The sequence below is a fragment of the Sturnira hondurensis genome, unplaced genomic scaffold, assembly GCF_014824575.4.
Source record: "Sturnira hondurensis isolate 20B ecotype Veracruz unplaced genomic scaffold, ASM1482457v3 Scaffold0009733, whole genome shotgun sequence".
Lineage (NCBI taxonomy): Eukaryota > Metazoa > Chordata > Mammalia > Chiroptera > Phyllostomidae > Sturnira > Sturnira hondurensis.
In genome coordinates, this window is record NW_028082364.1 from 1183364 (window position 1) to 1200591 (window position 17228).

General features: G+C 52.9%; 1 protein-coding gene across 2 annotated transcripts in view; it reads left to right on the forward strand.

Annotated features, from left to right (window-relative positions):
• The window catches only part of DOCK2 (dedicator of cytokinesis 2), a 357524-nt gene that overhangs the window by 304612 nt on the left and 35684 nt on the right, over nucleotides 1–17228 (forward strand). For both annotated transcript variants that reach the window (XM_037057743.1, XM_037057741.1), the window contains exons 33-34: nucleotides 7437–7585; nucleotides 11247–11332. In XM_037057743.1, the coding sequence (XP_036913638.1) occupies nucleotides 7437–7585; nucleotides 11247–11332 (235 nt within the window). The remainder of the gene's footprint in view (nucleotides 1–7436; nucleotides 7586–11246; nucleotides 11333–17228) is intronic.

Below are 17228 nucleotides of genomic sequence, written 5' to 3' on the forward strand. Positions count from 1 at the left end.
TGCATTCTATTGGCCTTCCTTGGATGGCCACTCCACTGCTGCTCCCACCAACCCTACACCCATGGAGGGAGGCAGAGTTTCCCAAAATCAAATGTCTACCGACGCGTGGGGAGGTCAGACAAAGCCTCTGATGTCTACCGGAGGAAAACAAGGGCAAAGCATGCTTCTGCAAACCTGGCCACCTGCCTCACCTCGTGGCCTGGCCTCCCAGAAAGAGGAAGAAGTATGTCATCAGCCGGAAGGAGTTTCCCTGTTACTCATTAGTCTGGCTCCTTCTCCTTGCCTGCCTCCCTCAAGAATAAGAGAATGGGAAGGGGAGGCCAGCCGAGTGAATGGATGGCTCCCCATGCCCCCACCCCTGCCTCCCATCAGATGCTGGCATGAGCACACTTCCTCCCAGCATATGCTAATGAAGTGAACCTGCTAATCCAAACCAGGACAAATCCCTACATACACTGGGGGCCGATGCAGTGAGAACACTGCATTGGGTAATGATAGGTTTTAAAGTGCAATTCACGGAATAGCCAGAGTGCAGCCTAGAAGCTGTCTGTTGCCAGCGTGGCTGAGTGCCCACACCACAGCCGTTCTCCCTTTTTCCTGGCTACCTGAGCCCTGATTTTTTTTTTCACGCTCACAATTTGCTCAGTTAACAGTGTCTTCCAGCAGGTGATGGACATGTGACCCAGCTCCGGCTGATAAGAGTCAGCACGAACACACTTGTGGGGGCTTCAGGAAAACACCCCCCCACCCAGTTAAAACAAAAGAGAGTGGGAAAAATTCAGTGAGCACAGCACGTTTTTTTTGCCCACAGTCCTTCCTCCTCTTTCTTTCTGGGAAACCGCGAGATGCCTGAATGTGAGGTGCCCCCTTAAAGCCGTGAAGACAAGAGTGATGTCGTGAGGGCGGAGGCACGGCTCTGGAGGAAGAAAACTAAAGCAGAACTTACTCATTTTAGCCTGTGAATCAGATCTCGGTTCATCCATAACCAATGCATCTGCTAATTCAACCCCCAGATTTTACAGCTGAGCTCACCGCGGCCCAGAGAGGCACAAGGGCATTCCCAAGGTCAACAACAAATCAGCGACTCAGCTGAGGAGGAAGAACCTGTCCCTTGACCCCAAGTCCAATGTTCTGACTAATCCTTTTTTTTTTCCCAGAATATGCAAATTATTTTCCAAGGCTTTGAAGTAGCGAACTTGCTGTTTTTCAAAGACTTCTTCTAATAAGTAGATCATAATGCATGTTAAGTGGCTCGATTCTGTTTTAATGCCGAGAGTAATCAGGGCATCATCACCACGATCCTCAGTATCATCGTCTTCCCCTCATCAGGAAACAGTCAAGCAACCCATGATTATCAGATAGCTAATTGCAAAGATCATCCCAGGCTTGAAGGTTATTTAACGCTCTTCAGGGGAAAGTCTAGATGAAGAGTGTGTGAGTGTTGTGTGTGTGTGCCCTTCTGTGGGAGACGGCAGGTGCGGGGAGGCCTCGCTGGGGACCACGTGTTGTTCCCAGGACCCCGCCACCGCGGGGTTAGTGCCGTTGGTGGTTTGGATCCTGGGAAGATGCCAGATGGAATGTACTTTCCCCGCTGGTGTGGCATCGTCACACTCATTTCTGCTTGGAGGGAAGCGATGCGCGTTTTGTCAGAATGGCTTTGCACTTGACCACTCCACATTCACTTAGGTGAACGTCAGGCTGCCGTGCTAACGATCTCTGCAGAAAATAGAGGCGTTTCCTGGAGGCTGGCATCATGACCTCACTCGTGGGGAGGTGGCTCCTGGCAGGGCTGCGCAAGCCACTGGGCCATTACTTCCTAGCCAACTGCAGGGCGCCCAGCTGGGTGCGACAGTCCAGGGAAAGGCAAGGGAGGGGGCGTGTGGGGCGCAGTCCCTGCCCTGGCAGGAAGAGGCACCGTCTAGATCTGCAAATGGAGTAAACTAAGAATGAAGGATCCAGCCAGGGGTATGTTCTTCAAGGTGAACTACGTGGTAGAAACTCAGAAGTTTAGGCCAAGGGGAGATCAGTGAGGAAAATAAGGATGGCTCCCTCCAGGCAAATGGCTCTTGAATGAGACCCCCAGGTGGCCCACGTCAGGACTGAAAGAAAGGGGGAGTGGGCACATATTTCAGAAGAGCAATCCACCTCAGCAAGCATGGCCCCTTTGGGCAGGGGAGAAGCCACCGGGAAGAAAGGGGACAGTCCATTAGAGGGGCATCTACCTGTCCATCCATCCACCCATCCGTCCATTCATTCACTTGACAACAAAAATGGAACACTGTGGTAGGCAGAGTGACAACTCCCCAAAGATGCCCACGCCCTCATCCCCAGCACCTGTGCCTATATTACCTGAGGTGGCAAAGTACATTTTTCAGGCGTGAGTAATATAAGGATATCGATGATGGCGAGAGTCCCCTGGACTGTCTAGGTGGAACCAATGTGATTCCAGGGTCCTTGTAAGTGAAAAGGGGGCCAGGGAGAGACTTTAGGAAGCTATGCTGCTGCTCAGAAGGCGGAGGTGGGGGGCATGAGCCAAGGAATGCGCGTGGCCTCTGGACGCTGGAAAATGGAAGGAAACAGTTTCTTCCTGGGAGCCTCAGCCCTCATCACACTTTGACTTTAGCCTAGCGAAGCTCATTTCAGATTTCTGACCTCCAGAAGTCTAGGAACATAAGCCTGTGCTGTAAGAGGCCACTAAGCCTGCGATGACTCACACAGCAGCGACGGGAACCAATAGAAGCAGCCTCTCCACACCAGGCACCAGGCCGTGGCTGGGATGGCCCCTGGGAGCAGTTAGAGGGTCCGTCCCTGCCTGCGTTGCACTGCATCGTGGCACACCCGTCATGGAGCTATTTAATTGTGGTTGCAGACCAGGAGCTTGGGGCTCCCAGAGCGCCCGTGAAGGACGCCTGCCCAGCGAAGCTGGCCTCACTGAGGTGGAGGCCGCCCTGAGCTCCGGGGCCGCGCTGTCCTGGGCAGCTGGGATGTGAGCCGCCATCTAAAGGCAAATGCGCTGGTGTCCGCATTTTTAAAGAAGTAAAAGAGAAACAGTTTCATTAACCCCATATTCCAGAGTGTCATCAGTGTAAGACATTACTGAGATGTTACTTTTGTTTTGCTTTCCAGTACTCATACTCTGAAGTCGAGCGGGTTTTATACACTGACAGCACACCTCTCAACTTGGACTAGTCACATTTCTAGTGCCCAAAAGACACGTGTGGCTAGCAGTCTCCATATTGGTTAGAAGGACCTTAGAGAATAAGTAGGATTTCCCTGGGTCAGGGGTGGGATATGTGGGGGATGTAGGTTCTGCTTGGGGATGGGGTCAGGGGGAGGGAAGGGAGAGCATGGCGGGCAGAGGAGGCCGAGTGGCGGGCAGAGGAGGCCGAGTGGCGGGCTGGAGCGGGAAGCAGACCAGTGCAGGAAGGGTGGACGGCCGGGCAAAAAGAGGAGACAGGGTCCAGAAAGGGAGCATGGGGCCAAGCCACCTATAGGCTCCACCCAAGTACAGCAGAAACCATGGCAGGACCGCACAAGTTGTGGTTTGGCAGACTCAGACTGGGGCTTTTCACACGCCTTCCAGGCCAGATTAGGAAGTGTTTGGACGGCTCAGAGCAGACTTTGGAGGGTTGTGAGTGTCAGCCATGGGAGACAAGCTGAATCTACCTGACCCTCTCCCCAGACTAGCTCTTGTCTCCAGAGGTGAACAAATTGACCAGCCTGAAAAGCTCGTGAAAAGTTTCAGTGGGCTCCGTGAGGTTCGGCCATGTCCTTTCATGTCCCTTTTTCTGGAACGCAGCACGGGCTGGGCTCATTGTATTGGTGGTCATCAAGACCATCATCACGACCGACACTGATGTTTACTGGGCCTCTCTCATGAGCCGGGCACCATGCAAAGCCCTTCGTTTATGTGAAGACCGTTAAGCTCCTCAACAATTCTACCGAGCAAGGATTGTTATTATCTGCCTTTACAGATGAGATAACAGAGACTCCGGGAAGGTGATTGTCAGCCACGAAGCCACGAAGCCCTGGGGCGGCAGTGGCGGGACCTGACCCAGGCCGTGGGGCTCCGAGGGATGCAGGCACAGAGCACGTTCTGGGTGGTGAGGGGAGAGCTGACTGCCCGTCTGGGAGCAGTGCCAGTGGGGAGCCGGGGTCTGTGCTCTGTCCTTTCTTCTTTGAACTGAACGAGTGACCTTTTCTGGTCGGCCTGGCTTTGTGTCAGAGTCCCCAGGAGGCTGGCAGGACCCTGAAATCTGGGGGAGCATCACGCATCCTCATTCCTGTTCATCCCAGAGTCTGTGCCAGCCTTCTGAGAGCCACGTACTCTCAGCTAGAGCGCCCTGTCCCATATTTCATAAGGCCAGGGACTCACCCAACTTCGTTCTCGGCCAGGTTCACGACTGTCTCTTTCCTCCCCTCCTCCCTCCCTCCCGACCTTCTTCCTTTCTTCCTTTCTTCCTATTCTGCCGAGTCATCTTCTTAGTGCCATGAGACCTCTGACATTCATTCTCACTGTCCCCCTGACAGAGGGAGGGATGACAGAGGAGGCCACTGCACAAATGAGACCCGAGGCCAGAGAGGGCGATACAGCCCTCTACCCACACTCGCAGCTCTGCTCCAAGCCTGATGGGCACCCCGCCTTCCCCACAGCCTGCGTGACCCCGGCGTTCGAACCTATCCTGCTGGCTTATTGGCACTTGAAAGGCCTTTTCTAATTGCTGTCTGTTCCCAGTGAGACTCAGCCTGCATTATATGAAAAAGACCCCTTCACTGATTCCCTTCCTCCCCTTTTTTCAAACACAGCCGCAGGTGTGTCTCCTGAATGGGGATTTTTTTTTCCAAATGAGTTTGCATTCAATTAGCCGCAGATATATTGTGTGTGCACACACACTGGCATCTATGTACATAAACACACACACACACACACACACACACACACACACTTGGATTACCTAAACATCTAATGCGCTGAAATTCCATTTCTGATGTAAATGAAGAAAATCTCTCTACAGGGCCTCGCAAGGGCCTTTGACATCCCACTGTGTGTAGAGATCAGTCTCTCTCTCCTCTCCTTTCCCCGATCTCCCAAACACCAGCTGACTGCAAAGGGCGCCGGTCAGTTGCATCTAAGAAAGCCCCAGTCTGCTGCCTGTCTGCTCTCTATTTCAAACCGTCTTAAATGTATCCTTACCATACACAGTGCCCTCCAGGATTCCAAAGGCCTTTGTTGCATAAGCAATTTCTCTGTCCCGTGGCAGCTTATCTGACAGTTTCCCATTTACCTTCTACTTAATATTGCACTCGACTTTGAATTTTAAAACCCCACTGTGGGTTTAAAGGATCTTGAAGGACGAGATCAGAGACCTAGATTAGCAATTACTATAAACCTGCAAGAAAGTAAAATATGTATATATGTATGTGTAAGCATATACGTATTTTTCCTATTTGGGCCAAAGCAAAGACTTGAGGCTCCAGTGTAATCCAAGCTCATCGAACACCGAAGCTGGTGCCCTGGGAAAGGGTCTTGATCTTCCACTCAGCTCTCTGCCTGACTTCACCATCCCTTTCTCACTAACCGAATGTATTCCTAGGATGATGCCTTTTTAATCTGAATTCCAGGGAACCGCTCCAACATTAAGCCTCGTTTAGGCTGAAGGGAAATTCATTTTCTTGCTGCCTTCCCTCTCGTCTCCTTTTCTCCACTTTAATTGAAAGCAACAGTGCCGGGCTCTGTGCGATACCACCCGAGTCTCTGCTCCCCGGGGGTACTCGGCCCCGGGCGAAGCCCGCCGGGGTTGTCCTGACAGTGAACATGGGCTTCTTGGCTCTGAAACCCAGCAGCAGAAGAGGCAGCCGCTGATGACGCATCCGGGGCTCAGCTTCAGGGCCAGGGTCACTTGGATGTGCTTGCCCTCACTCCCCAGGAAGTCCTCCAGGCCCTGAGCACCCCTGTCCCTCCCCTTCTCTGCCACATCTGATGTGTGAGTTCCAAGGAGTCTGCTCAGCAAGACTGCCCTTTGTAGCTCATTCTGCAGAAACCTCCCAGCAGTAATAGCTTACACCATAGGAAGTGTGCCCTGTGCCGAGCAGAACACCTGCTAAATAATAATTTGTTCGTTCTTCTGAACAGCCCTATGAAATAAATACCGCTATTCTCCCATGTTACAGATGAGGACACTGAGGCCCAAGAGGTGAGATCAACCTGCTCAAAATCACAAAGCTGGTTGATGGTGGAGTTGGTTTACAGGATCAGGCAATTTAGCCCCAGAATCAGTGCCCTTAACCACTGGACTACACTCTCTGGGCACTGGGCACCGATTCTTCCAGGTTCCGTGCTAAGTACACACAGACACATTTTCACACAGTCTCAACGGGTAGGCATTGCTATTGCATTTTTATAAGATGCATATCCAATTCACATAGCTAGTGAGTGTAGGAGCTAGACAAATTTACTTCCTCATTCAACAGACGTTTCGCCAGTATCCAATATGTCTTGTGCTCAGCGTCACAAATACAGACGTGGTTTCTACTCTCATGAAGCTCTCAGCAGGGGAGGCAGATGTTTAGCAAACGATTCCACAGATGAAGACCCCCTTGCAAAGTTGGGTGAGAAGACAGAACGCAAGAAACCCGTGCAGTGTTTCTGACCTAGCTGAGGTGGGCTGGGCGTGTGGTGGGGGCTTTTCTCAGTGCACCCAACCAGTGGGACCTATCCTGGGGAAGCCAGGTGGTAATGGGCTGGGGGTGGTGTTGGGTGCAGCAGGAAAAACGTAACCAAGGAACGGTGTGAGCACAGGCCTGGCGGTGGAGGAAGCAGGGCAAGTGCGTGGCGCTAGAACCAGGTCTGTGCACCTGGAATGCCAAGGGTGAGGGAGGGGAGCAGGGCACGGGCATGCCTTGAAACGAGGGGGAAGAAATGCGAAGCTGTCGTTCCTCTGACCCTAGAGCAGTGTTTTAACCCCGGCTAGTCCACTGACCACACTATTACAGTGGATTCTTGGCAGCAAATGTCATGTTTCATGAAACAGCTGATAAAAAGCATGTTTTCCAAACCCTCAGAAGCACGGTGAGTGCTGCAGACAGACATAATTGCTAATATCCCTGGGACTTACTGTCGCCAACGTATTCCATCCGGGCCCTGTTTGCAAAGGAGGTCACGCAGGTGAAAACCCTCAGAAACGGGGGCGCGCTTTACCCACAGCTGTGCCATTATCCTTAATAACCAAGCTCATTTGGGTCACGCGTGTGTCTCTTGCAGGAGTGAATACCTGCAAAGTGTTCAAAAGGGCGCCTTGCTCTGCACAAACCACTGTACGTGGGTTACCTCTTGTTTTCCCTGCCCCTCTTCTTTCATTCTTTCTCCCCCAGCTTGGCCCGGGGAGGGCGTGCGCCACGAGACCCGCCTGACCCGCCGCGCCCCTCCTCTCTTCCAGGCCAGAACAAAATCTGCTTCATCCCGGGCATGGTGGGGCCTATATTAGAGATGACACTTATCCCCGAGGCCGAGCTGCGGAAAGCCACCATCCCTATCTTCTTCGACATGATGCTGTGTGAGTACCAGAAGAGCGGCGATTTCAAAAAGGTGAGAAGCGGGCCTGCAAACTCACGCCAACATCCCTAATCCCCAGCCCGTTTCCCCGTAATGATATCTCCCCTCCATCGGCCTGGCCTCCATTCAGCGGCTCCACAGGAGCATGGGGACATTTCTCCATGTGCCTGGGGTGAGCTGGCAGATCAGATCTGGCCGGCATTTCATGGTGCTCTCCTGCCCGAGGCCAAGATTAAAACGTGCTTTCTTGCTGTGTATCAGCTGGGTCCCCCTCCCCACAGTGTGAGAATCCCGCTTCCCTACCTGTGTGTTCCTGGGGGGGTATCCAGAGGCCTGCCCCGCCCCCCCCGCCGCTGGCACTTACTCTTCCTGCATAACTTGGAAGATCTGTACTGTCTAGAGAGAGCCGACCCTGCCAGGTGTCACACTCAGCCATGCGTCAAAGGTGACAACAAACGGAACCAAGAGCCTGTTGCTCGGGAGGGACAGGTGGATCTTCCATGGGAATAGGTGACATGCCCCTGCATGTGGGGAGTGAGTGGCTTGCAGAGGCCACGGTCCCTGGCCCAGGATTCTCCTTGAAAATGAGAATGCACGGGGCTGGGGCATCTCACTGGGGCCTCAGAGCACTAGGGTGAGCTCTCTAAGGGTCCGAGCTGGCCTCTCCGCCCTGGACTCCTAGCGCCTGTCACATGCCTGACGTGGATTTGGCGAGTGCCACGTTCCTATTCAGAGTGCCTCCCCACCACGTTTTGGAGGAAGAGCCTCAGGATGGGGAGGGGCATCTCGGCGAACGTGGCCCTCACGTGGGTGGTGATGGGAGTGGCGGACCGCTGCCTGGGCTGTTGTAAAGGCTAAATGAGATCACACCGCGAATGAGGAGGACAGTGTCCACAATGCCATGAGGATACTTGCTAGCAAGCTTTGAGCACCTACTGTGTGCTGCATGCCAAGCTAGCCTTTCATACAGGTTTTCCCAATAACGTCTCCCAGCCACCACGATGAAGCAGGTGCTGTTTTAAACCTCCACTTCATAGACGAGAAAACCGAGCCCCAGAAAGGTTTAGTAACTGGCCCAGGGTCCAGCGCAGAGGAAAATTCAAAGCAAGACTCAAGCCAGGCCCGTTTGATGCCAAAGGCTGCAGTACAGCCACTCGAAAGCACAGCACCTGCCTGGGAGCACGAGGCCTTCGCTCTCCCGCCCGCCCCCGAGGGCTCTGGTGTGGCGGGTGGGGTGTCACCCAGCTCTGCACATCCCCGGCAGCCTGTCATTTCCCTCCCCGCAGGCTCTTTTGTGACCTGAGACAAGTGCTTATTTGCCCCATCCTCTTCTCAGGCTCCATAGGAAAGTTATCTCATGAGGGGGCATCGCGTGCCAGCTTCTACCACTGAACAACTGAGACAAGAAAAAACCTAGTTTTCCCCTCCAAAGCTGCTTTCCAGAACCACTCAGCAGTCATAACTGAGGCATTCGCTATCATCCCAGGCCCCTGCACATGCCTGAGCTCGGGCGCCCCCTAGTGCTCCATATGCGACATCTCACCTAGTCCCCTAACCACTCAGGCGGTAGGCTCGCCAATTGTGTGGACAGGGGCTCCACACACTGCGGGCCCCGTGGCTGAACCTGTCCTACTGCCTGTTTTTGCATACAAAGTTGTATTGCATACACGCCAATTTGTTATGCATCATCTGTGGTCACTTCTGTGCTACAAGAGCAGAGGACAGTGCCTGTGGCAGACTGATCAGCGAAGCCTGAAATTTTTACTGCCTGGCCCTTTATAGAAAACATTTGCTGACCCCCATTATAAAGTGTGAAACTGAGGATTAGAAAGACCCACTCGGTTTCCCCAGATGGAGTAGGGAATGGAGGAACATTTAAAGGCAGAGAGCCTCATCAGTGCCCACACTTGCAGCCCCGTGGCTATATTTCTTTCTGCCCCCGGCTCAGGTTAGTCAATATCTCTAATCAGGATTGCCCCCCACTCCTGACTTTGGAGAGTACGGGAGGCACAGAAATGCTTAACAAGATGTGTCATAGAAGGGGCGTGGTGCACGTGCAGCCCAGAGCCTCACCTGATTGGCCCCATCCAGGCCTCTGTTCTTGTTTCCTTCCTTCCTTCCATCCAGCCCCTTCCAGCCCCTTCCTTTGGCCCTTAGCACACAAAAGTGAGGGGACAGCGGCCCTATGAATGGTATGTAAACCAGGGGGAGTGACTCTGGTCACTGCCTTTCATCATCTAAGATCCCAGCTAACTGGAATGGGTCTGGTCCTGGTGCACCAGGAAGGGCTGGCCAAAGGCCCCTGCCATTCTTCTGAGACTGCAGACAAGCCATGGAAATTCTGAGCCTCCACTTCATCCGTAACTATAACGGATGCTTATGGAGGGTGGTGCCAAGCAGGGCTGGCTGCTTTTCATGCACTGTCGCAGTTAAAGGCGATGCTCCACATCCTGACTTCGCAGAGTTACTGTGAGGGCTTGAATAAAACGTCTGGGTTAGGAACCAGGAGTCCCCAAAGGCTCCTGCGACCTTGGTGACCGTCACCAAGGGCCTCCTTCCCTTCTCCAGGTGCCAGGTTCTTACTTGAAATGGGTAATGTGTGCATTGCATGATTTGTACACACTCCTCAGGGTGTGATAATGAAACAGGGCAAATCACTTTGCATTAAAGTCACATAAAAAAGGCATCTTATGAACCTTTGAAATATTGAATAAGCCACTCAGCTGGGTGAAAGTAGGAAAACAGAACACTCTCTGACTTCCGTGTTACAAGATTCAGTAGAACTGTTAGTGCAGGCTTACTTTCAGGTCACTTAAGCTAGTCTGATCTCTGACCACTAGAGTTGTCACCAGCCTCATGTACTATTTACAGGAGGCATCCATGCATGTAAGTAGTACAGCTTCAGGTATGGCTGGATCCAGGGACTCAAAAATAGCATCAGGTTCGTCTCACTTCACCTCTTCCTCTTTGCTCTCTCATCATTCTCAGGCAGGCTCTTTCACTGTGGTCATCCCCAGCAGTCTCAGGCTTACAGCCTTCAAGCTTCAGGTAGACCAGAAAGACCATTTGCTACAACCTCCAACAAAGCCTCACATTTGGGTCTCACTGGCTTTGTCTGGGCCTTTCATAATCCTAGGGTCTGGATGCTGAAAGATACTGATTAGGAACTAAGCCTGGGTCACGTAGCCACACCTGGATCTCGGGTGGTAGGGTCAGCCCACCTGAGTCCCACAGACTGAGAGGAGGGCTGGTGTGATTCCCCCAAGTCTGGAGGAAGGACTGCCAGGCAGGCAGAAATAACAGCTGCATGGGACAGCATGCCACTCCCTGAAGGCACAGTGCTCTGTGGCGTCCCTCTGTGCCTTGGCACTTGCTGTGCCCTCTGCCGGGAATGCCATGTCCCTTCCCATTCTCCTCCAAATTTCAGTGTGAACTTTGAGAACAAACTCGAGTGACCTGGCTGGGAGCCTTCGCTGATTCTCTGTCTCTCTCCCCCTTTCCCGTCCTCTCTCCTGTGCCCATGCCTGCCATCCAGACTGCCCCGTTCCATTCTGTGTTTCTGCTTCCCAGCACTAAACCTGAGAGTGGATGGGTGCTCCCTAACGTTTTGGTTACAGTAACAAACTGAGTGATTTGAACACTGACTCTTCTGATGGTGTTGATTAGTGTTGCTCTTCATCTCTGACTTCCTCAGTTTGAAAACGAAATCATCCTCAAGCTGGACCACGAGGTGGAGGGGGGCCGAGGAGACGAGCAGTACATGCAGCTGCTGGAGTCCATGTGAGTTCAGGGCCAGGGGGAGGGGCGCTGCCAGGGCTGGGGGCTCAGGACCCCCCGGGGGGCTCTGGGGCCTGTGTCCTCCTTGGACACTCATGGGTATGAAGGAAGCTTCATTTTTGGAGGAAACCTCACATCTCCCTCTGGAGTGGCTATTTCGTTGAGGGTGACGGAATGGGGGAGATAAAAAGAAACTTTGCTGTGTGGGGAAGAGGGAAGTACCCACCCAAATGTTCACCTGTGTTATCTCTCAGCTGTGGAATGATTCTCGGGTGTTGCCTGTTTTCCAATCGAAGGCCGGTGTTGACCGTGAGCAGCACATACAGATTCTTGCAGCATGGGGGGCGCCATGCGCAGTGCTCGGTCTGCGTCGTCTCCCTCGGCCGCCTTCACACTCTGATCCCTGTTTCACAGAGGCAGCCTCTGAGGCACAGGCTGTCTCTGGTCCAAGGAAACTAGGACGAGTGAGTGAGTGGACAGGCTGGGACCCGAGCCCGACCCTGCCTGACCCCAGCAGTAGACAGCAGACAGCACGCGAGAGCACTGCATTGGCGTCCAGCTGTGTGTTTTGTTTTGTCTTGTTTTAACAGCTTACACTTTGCCTACCCTGCAAGTCACCTACAGTGTGCAATTCATTGGCTCCAGTCCAGTCACACAGCTGTGCAGCCATGACAACGATCGATTTCGGAGCCTTTTATTACCTCTGGAAAGAAACTCCATGCCCCTGGCCCCTCAGCCATCATCCTCCCTCCCACCCCAGGCCCGCTTTCTGCCTCTACAGATTTGTCAAACCTGGCCATTTCACAGAAGTGGAATTATACGCTATAGGCTCCTTTGTGGCCGGCTTCTCTCACAGAGCATGCGTCCGAGGGTCAGCCATGCCGTAGTGTGTGCCGATAACTCAGTTTTGCCGAATAATCTTCCGCTCTCCGGATAGGTCCTATTCTGTTTATTCATCACCTGTTGATGGGCGTGCATCCATTTCCACTTTTTGGCTGTCGACGCTCCCGTTGAACGATGCTCCTGTGGGCATTCACGCATGTGTTTTTTGTGTGGGTGTGTTTGCAGTTCTGACGGGTGGACACCTAGGAGTGGAATCACCAGGTCCCGTGCTAATCCGCATGTAACCCTTTGGGGCAACATGAGGCTCCTTCCCAAAGTGGCTGCACCACCTACGTCCCCACAGCAGCACGGGAGGCTGGATCTCTCCACATGTGTCACAGCCCTCACTGATGTCTGTCCTGCCGATTATAGGCGTCCTGGGTGGTGTGAGGTGGTGCCTGGTTGTGCTTTTGACCTGCATTTTCTTGATGGGTAATGCGCCTGAGCATCTTTTCATGTGTGTATTGTCGGCTCCTGTATCTTTGGGGAAAGACATTGGGTGTTATTCCTGGCTCCGCCACCTAGCAGCTGCACGAGTTAGGCCAGTTGTCCAGCATCTCTGGCTTCCCTCCATCCGTGAAACGGCCAGCACGCCGTCCGTGGTCGCTTTGAAGACAGTGAGTGCAAAGCGTCCGGGACACAGTGGTTTCTGTCACTGCCATTGCTACCTTCCTAGCCCTCCCCACCCCACCACACTTCACCCCAGGTTTAGGAATGGGACTCAGACACCCCAAATTTCCTCCTAATTGTAGAATCTTTGATTTGTATAATTCCCTGATATAACTCTGATTTTGGATGCTGCCGCCAGTCTTCTTTGAGTATTTTAACTTCGGCAACCACAGCACACGAAAGGCCTTGCTCAGACCCTCGGGTAGCAGCAGGGTCCCAGGTGGCAGCATCCTGGCCGGCCCCCCCACACCCTTGGGTCACTGCACAGCCCTCCCCAAACACCTGGAACACAGACGCAGCTCAATCGGAAGGAGAGACCTCCCAGCTGCCCCTGGATGGGCACCGAGGTCGACTGTCCAGGGGAAAAGGGGGCACTTTGCCTGAGTCAACGTTTATCTTCAAGTTCTAAAAAGTAGTATCTAAATATCGACCCGAGGTGAACCCGTGTCCCTGCCAGCACGCTCCGTGTTTGTGGGCGGATGGTGCTCTGCGACAGCCTTCAGATGGTCAGCGGGGCTTTCAAATCCTTCCCGAGTGATTATTTATAAAGGGAGCCCATAGAGGGCGAGGAAATGAGAAAGAGCTCATTATTTTGCTCCTGAGATAGAGGTGTGAATGATTTCAACAAAAAGCAATCAAGCCCAACCCGAGGAGTCAGGACCCCATCAGCGCATCCTGTGGCCCGAGTCCCTGCTTCTTCCTTCTTTAAACTTCCTGGGCCTCCGTGTCCCCATCTGCATATTGCAGATAAAAATACCACCCAGCTCTCAGAGATTCAGTTCCGAATAACCAAGAAAAGTCATGCAAAACGCTTAGCGCCGTTTCCGACACCCTGCAGGTCGTCCAGAAATATTAGCTAGCTATTATTATTATCATTGAGTCCCAGGTGGGTGGCGATGTGGTTATTCCAAGCCGTGAGCCTGGCTGGCTTTTGTTCGCCCTCCGGGCTGGTCGTCCTCAGTCCCTGCTGCCCTTCCGCACCTGGCTGAAAGCGAGGGCCCCACGCTGAGTGGAGAAATGAGGTCTTCTCTACTCTCCTGTGTTCTGTCTGCATGGGAATTTTCCTAGAAGTAGGGAGGCGCCTGGAAGGTGTGAAGGGATGGAGAATTGTGTGTTCTGGGACCCGGCTAGCTCTCCGTGGGCCAGAGGACCTGTCAGAAGAGGGACTACATGCAGAGTGTCTACAGGAATACAGGAAGCCCAGGTCTGGCGGTGTGATGGGGAGTCTGGGCCTGGACCGGTGCTTCTGGAGGCCTTCCACGCTCAATGCCGTCTGTTCGAGGTGTGAGCTCCCCGCAGCCCTCCAGCCCCCAAGGCAGGATCTCAGGCTCCCCTACCCCTCCTTTCCTGTTCCCGCTGAACGGGGCGGGGCATCACCTGGAGATTCTCGCAGGTCTTCTTCATTGTCATGTATACCCCCCTGTGGGACTCAAAGCACTCAATGCATGATGCCCGCCGTGACCTTGGTGGGACCGAGGTCAGAGCCAAGCCCCAGGGGCCTGGGCCTCATCCGTGAATTCAGGGTTTTAATAATGCCTACCTCAAGGAGATTTTGTGAGGATTTAACAAAGAAACCAATCAAATGGGCTCAGCAGGGCCTCTGGAACACAGGGAGTGCTCAGTAAGTGGTAGTGTCGTTGTCTGTTAGGGTGAGTTTGTATCTCATTTCTACAGCTGCTGCCTTTGCTAGACCATGACCTCCCGGAGGTCAGCGATTCCCTGGTTCTAGAACAGCGCACGTTGGGTGGGAAGGTGGAGGGTGGGGGGATGATTTCTTTTTTATCCTCACTTGAGGGCATTTTTTTTCATTGCGTTTAGAAAGAGAGGAAGGGAGGGAGAGGAATGGCTCCTGTACGCGCCTGGCCCAGAAATTGTAGGCGCCTCGCTGGGGACCAAACCTGCAACCTAGAATCTACCTGGGTGTGTGCCCGAGCCAGGAGTCAAACCCACCCCCCTTTTGATAATGGGACGGTGCTCCAACCATCGGAGCCACACTGGCCAGGGCTGGATGGATGATTTGAAACTAATCTACCCAGTTCATCTCACAATCCTAGGCCGAATGAGCCGTTTTCCAACTTCTTGCCTAAAGAACAGAGAAACTAAGAAAGCCAAGACTTCATGCGCCCAAACCCTCGCTTCTCAAAGGAAGAAGCTCAATAGCCTGAGCTTCTACTGGAAGCTTGTTAGAAATGCAGACTCGCAAGCCCCCGCTAGGCCTGTTGAAGCAGAACAGGGTAACACAATGCCCGGTGTTCCCATGCACACAGAGGTGTGCACAGCAGTGGACTAAGCCAGTGGTTCTTGATGTTGGCTGCACATCAGACCCACCTGGATTTACTTAAAAAATAAAATACTGCTGCCTGGCCCCCACCCCTAAAGACACAGAGTCATTGACCCTGGGTGGGCACTGAGCTTTGTAAAGCCCATCCCGCCCCCTCCGTGACTCTACCGCATGGCCAGGGCAGAGGACACTGGCCTGGCCGCGCTCAGGCTCTGAGGTGCCCCCTGCCCAGCAGGCTGAGACTGTGTTGTGTTTCAGGCGGGACGCAGGGCTGGACGCCACCGGTCCAGACAGAGTCAGGCGCAGCTATGACTGAGCCAGACAGGCGAAATCAAAGGGCAATTTGCATCTCTCTTTGAGAGCCAGGAAAACAGGTGCTTGTCCCACTGAGAAGATGGATTTGTCTGGTCACAGCCACCGTTGGCAATGTCACCTCCTTCCAGCCTGGACTGGCTTCTGGGAGGAAATGAGCGCCCCCCACCGCTCCCCAGAATCCTTGCCTTTCTCACCTCTGCCCTCCTAGAGGCTCCTGGGACTCCAGCTGCCCCGGGAGAGCGGGCAGAAACAAATGGCCCGGGGAATGCTCGTCTGCAGCTCTTAGAGATGCCTGAGGACGCACCGCAAAGTTCCTCTGTGGAAACACTGAACAGCCACTGCCTGGATTCCCAAGGTCGCCGCTTGCTGCCTGAGTGACCTTGGGAAGACCTGTTAACCTTTCTGAGCCTTGATTTCCTCACATGGAACATGAGGGGAATATTTACTACTTATCAGAATTACAGTGGTGATTTCTTAAGCAAAAGCAATTTGTGCAGGATCTGATGCAGAAGACATGATTAATAAGAAGTAGTCATTAATCAAATTTAAATCCATCTGCCACTTCACACCTAGCCTGTAGGTTGAGTGAGGGTAGGTGTGATTCGTTTTGATATATTTTTTTGTATCTTTTCTCCCATCCCCACCCCAAGCAATGCCTAGCATAGTGCCTAGCAACGAACAGGCGCTTAGAGAATGTCACTTTTTTTAACATAGAATATTAATATTACAAGTGTCAAATTTCAAATAATAGATGCACATTTAAATGGAAAAACAAGCGCAGTCCTCGTCCATTCCCCCCCAGACCCCTTGTCAGGAGCACCCGCTCTGGAGGGTGTGGCGTGTTTCCCGCACACATCCGGCCAATTTACAAACACACAACGCCGACACACAATGCCGACACGCAGCTCCACCTGTGCAGGGTTTGCTGGTTGGAAACGCAGACGCTAAAGCGAGACCGTTGGCCTTTATCAAATGCGTGACCTCGGGCAAGTTAGTCCACCTCTCTGTGACTTCATTTCCCCATCGGCAAACATCCCATCTCATAAGACTGTGATGAGAGTTTTAATAGTCAAAATTGTAAGGTGCTTCAAATAATGCCTGCGACAGAGTCAGGCTCTGTGTGAGCTGGTTGAGTGAAAAGTATTGTTCAGAGCCTCGCTCTCTGCAGGGCTTTGCGTGTCAAAACATATCGATCTCTCAGACTCAACAGAATAACAGTTTGTGAACGTGCTGTAATTTCTGTGACCATTTGCCTAGCAATGGAAAGTTAAAGCAGTTCCAATTATCTCACCACTGGACATAATTTAAAAGCATGGTGAATAGATCCTTGCACACCTCTGGGAGTATCTCTGTAGACTCGAGTCCTCAAAGTAGAATAGTTGGGGCAAAGGCTGGGCATGTTTGTGGTTCTGATGTTGTGAAAATCGACACCCAGGACAGTGTCACCGAGTTTCTCCCAAGTGGGTATGTAACAGCGACCCTGTCCCCACGCCATTGCCCACAGGGGAGATTTGTTTTGGCTTTTCCCCACTTTGATGGTGGGGAAGAAAATGACAGTTGATCCTCCAGAGCTGTGGGGTAAGTTTCAGGGGTCAGGTGAACTGCAGTCCATTGAATAGCTGTATGGGGGCAAATAGTGTGTAAGTGAATAAATGAACAAGATGCGCCAATGAACCAGGGGAACTGAGGGCACTAGATTATTTGGCTTGGGCACCGCCCCCCCGCACCTCACCCTCACCCCAGCACAGCCTC